We start from the raw sequence: 2,576 nt of genomic DNA, 5'->3' as shown, positions 1-2,576 counted from the left end.
TACTTTGAAATTAAATGGTAAGTATGTAAATCTTCTTAATCAAAATCTCTGCTTTTGATTGATCCACAGAAGGTGGCTTTGCTGGTAACTGAAGCCTACAAGGATGCACACCAGAAAAGCATTCAGGCAAGAACTGGTTCTCTCATACATGAAATTACTTTATTTAACTTGATAGCACACTTCCTGAACATAATTTGAGAAATAAGTCCCAATTTCTTGCAGGCCCTGAAAGAGAGAATGGGAAATCTTGCCCAGAGTCTTGGTATGCCACCTGGCCTCAGTGAAGGGTTCAAGCAATAGGACTTCACTCATCCATTACACTTCAATTTTGTACACTCATCTCATACAACTTTTGTAAGACTCTGTTCATTATTGTTTCTAAAACTCATAACTCGCACGAGAATTGCTCCTAAATTTGTTCGGCTTGAAATCTAAAATCTAAATCTTTTTTCTTGGCTTGAAACTTTCATATATAAGTGCATATTGTAATATTGTTTTAATGAAGATTTACATGCATACCGCTCGATTTCAATGTATTGACATATCTAACACCTAAACATAAATTTTTACATTCCACCTTACTTATGCATGTAAATATATATATTTCATGTTTTAAAAGATAAATTAGTGGTGTTTTTTATGTTTTAAAAGATAGATATGTAAATATATAAGAATTGAGTGATAAGTATGTAAATGCCCCCTTTTAATAATTGTTGATTTATATGAATAAAGATGTTATTTTTTCAGTTTAATATCTTAGTCAATATGCATTGATCTGGTTCAAAAATATACAATGAAATAAAGACATTTCTTATGAGCCAAACAAATAAAAAATCATTAAAATCTATTTTTTTTTACTGTTTTATCTTTAGTATCCTTTTTAATTATAAAATGAAGGGCCATTTACATTTATACCACAATTCTTATGGATTTATATATCTAACACTGAAACTTTCATATTTACATGTATTGCATTCAAATTTTTAATATCGCATAAAAAATATCATTTTTATTTGCGCTTTAAGAAAGCAAAATATAGAGTTTTATTCATAAATTTATGATATTGAAAGTGTGATAAATGTAAATAAAAGTTTAGTTAATGTATACTATAAATACATGAGAATTGAGTGGCATGTCCGTAAATTTTCCCAAAATAAAATTCTACTAATATTCTAACTTACCTTACAGTCAATTTAGCTTTTGATGACACATAATTTGTCCCATTATCCAACCATAAGCACACATCATAGGCCCACCACCACACTCTCTCGTCACATGCTATCATGACAGCATGTTACCAACACCTACGAGGAATGTGTACAAAACTTAATTATATCTATGAATTAAAATTTTCATATAATTAGAAAAAAAAAGGGGATTTTTCATACCAAGCCAGCTGGACAGTGAAAATTTTCCTTAAAGAAAGGCCCCAATGGGCAGACATACAATCATGCTATTCAGTTGAGTGGAATGAAAGCTTACATGAACTTGTCAATAGCTTCTTTAATCATTTCTAAAGTGCTATAAAATGGGTCCAACAGTTGATAGATTCATTCCACTCTTAAGAAATCATATAATAATAACTTACCCTACAATCATGAGTTATTTTCCAGACTTTATTTTTTATATTTATACCACCTAAGTCTTTGATACCACATTAAAAATACCAGTTTTTTAACTTCTAAAAGGTGAAATACACCTTTTCATGCATAGGTATAGGTAAGGTGATGTGTATGTACAAATTGAAGTTAAGTTTTTAAATATGTAAATACATAGGAATTGAGTGGTATATTTGTAAATATTCTAATAATAAATTATATTAATGAAAGCTACAAAAGATAAGGGATGCCGACGATTTGTCTTGGACATCTCATTTTCACCCTATACGGGGCTGTTTGGACGGTTGCAAAAAGGAGTGCGTTGCATTCCCTTTTGCGTGACTTTTAGGATTTCAAGTTTTAGGCATGGAGATTTATGAATTGGCGAAATTATAAAAAGCCCCTCATTAATTACTCTTATTAGCATGTGAAGCATGTAATTTTTTTTTTAAAAGGAGCGCATGAGCCTGCTAGGCGGGCGCATATTAGTTCTCTTCTCCCTTGCTCTTGCTTTTTTTTTTTTTACGAAATACAAAAATGTTATCCGTTTTTTTTTTTAATATTTTTTAATTCACAACATTTATTTTTTATTTTTATTATAATGCATGCTATTGTTTTAAATAATGCACGATTTGATAAAATTCTGCTAAATTTTTCTCCAATAAAGTTTTATCCCACATCATTATTATGCTCATAAATTTCTTAATTATTTTAGTATTTCTACTATGTCGAAATTCTATCTGTAACATACTTGAATGATTAACGAATCGTTGAAATGCTCCCCGAAACTATTATAAATTATTTATGTTATGTCGAATTGCTGCTCATGTCGCAAGATATTCTCTTACACATCATTGTTATTAATGTACGAACAATTTAGTTGTTTATGAAATTAATTTAAAACTTAATGTCGTTTATTCATGTTTATTTTTCTCTTGCAATACTTCTTATTACGAGAACACGATAAAATTATCCTTA

General features: G+C 29.5%; 1 protein-coding gene across 1 annotated transcript in view; it reads left to right on the top strand.

Annotated features, from left to right (window-relative positions):
• LOC110019384 (nucleoid-associated protein At2g24020, chloroplastic-like) overlaps positions 1-463 on the top strand; it is a 16,857-nt gene extending 16,394 nt beyond the window's left edge. The window contains exons 6-7 of the mRNA XM_020717026.1: positions 70-126; positions 223-463. Of these exons, the coding sequence (XP_020572685.1) occupies positions 70-126; positions 223-300 (135 nt within the window). The 3' untranslated portion in view covers positions 301-463. The remainder of the gene's footprint in view (positions 1-69; positions 127-222) is intronic.
• The last annotated feature ends 2,113 nt before the right edge of the window (positions 464-2,576 follow it).

This window comes from Phalaenopsis equestris, unplaced genomic scaffold, assembly GCF_001263595.1.
Source record: "Phalaenopsis equestris unplaced genomic scaffold, ASM126359v1 Scaffold000054, whole genome shotgun sequence".
Taxonomy (NCBI): Eukaryota; Viridiplantae; Streptophyta; class Magnoliopsida; order Asparagales; family Orchidaceae; genus Phalaenopsis; species Phalaenopsis equestris.
Note: the sequence above shows the minus strand (reverse complement) of the source record. Positions and strands in the feature narration are given on the sequence as shown.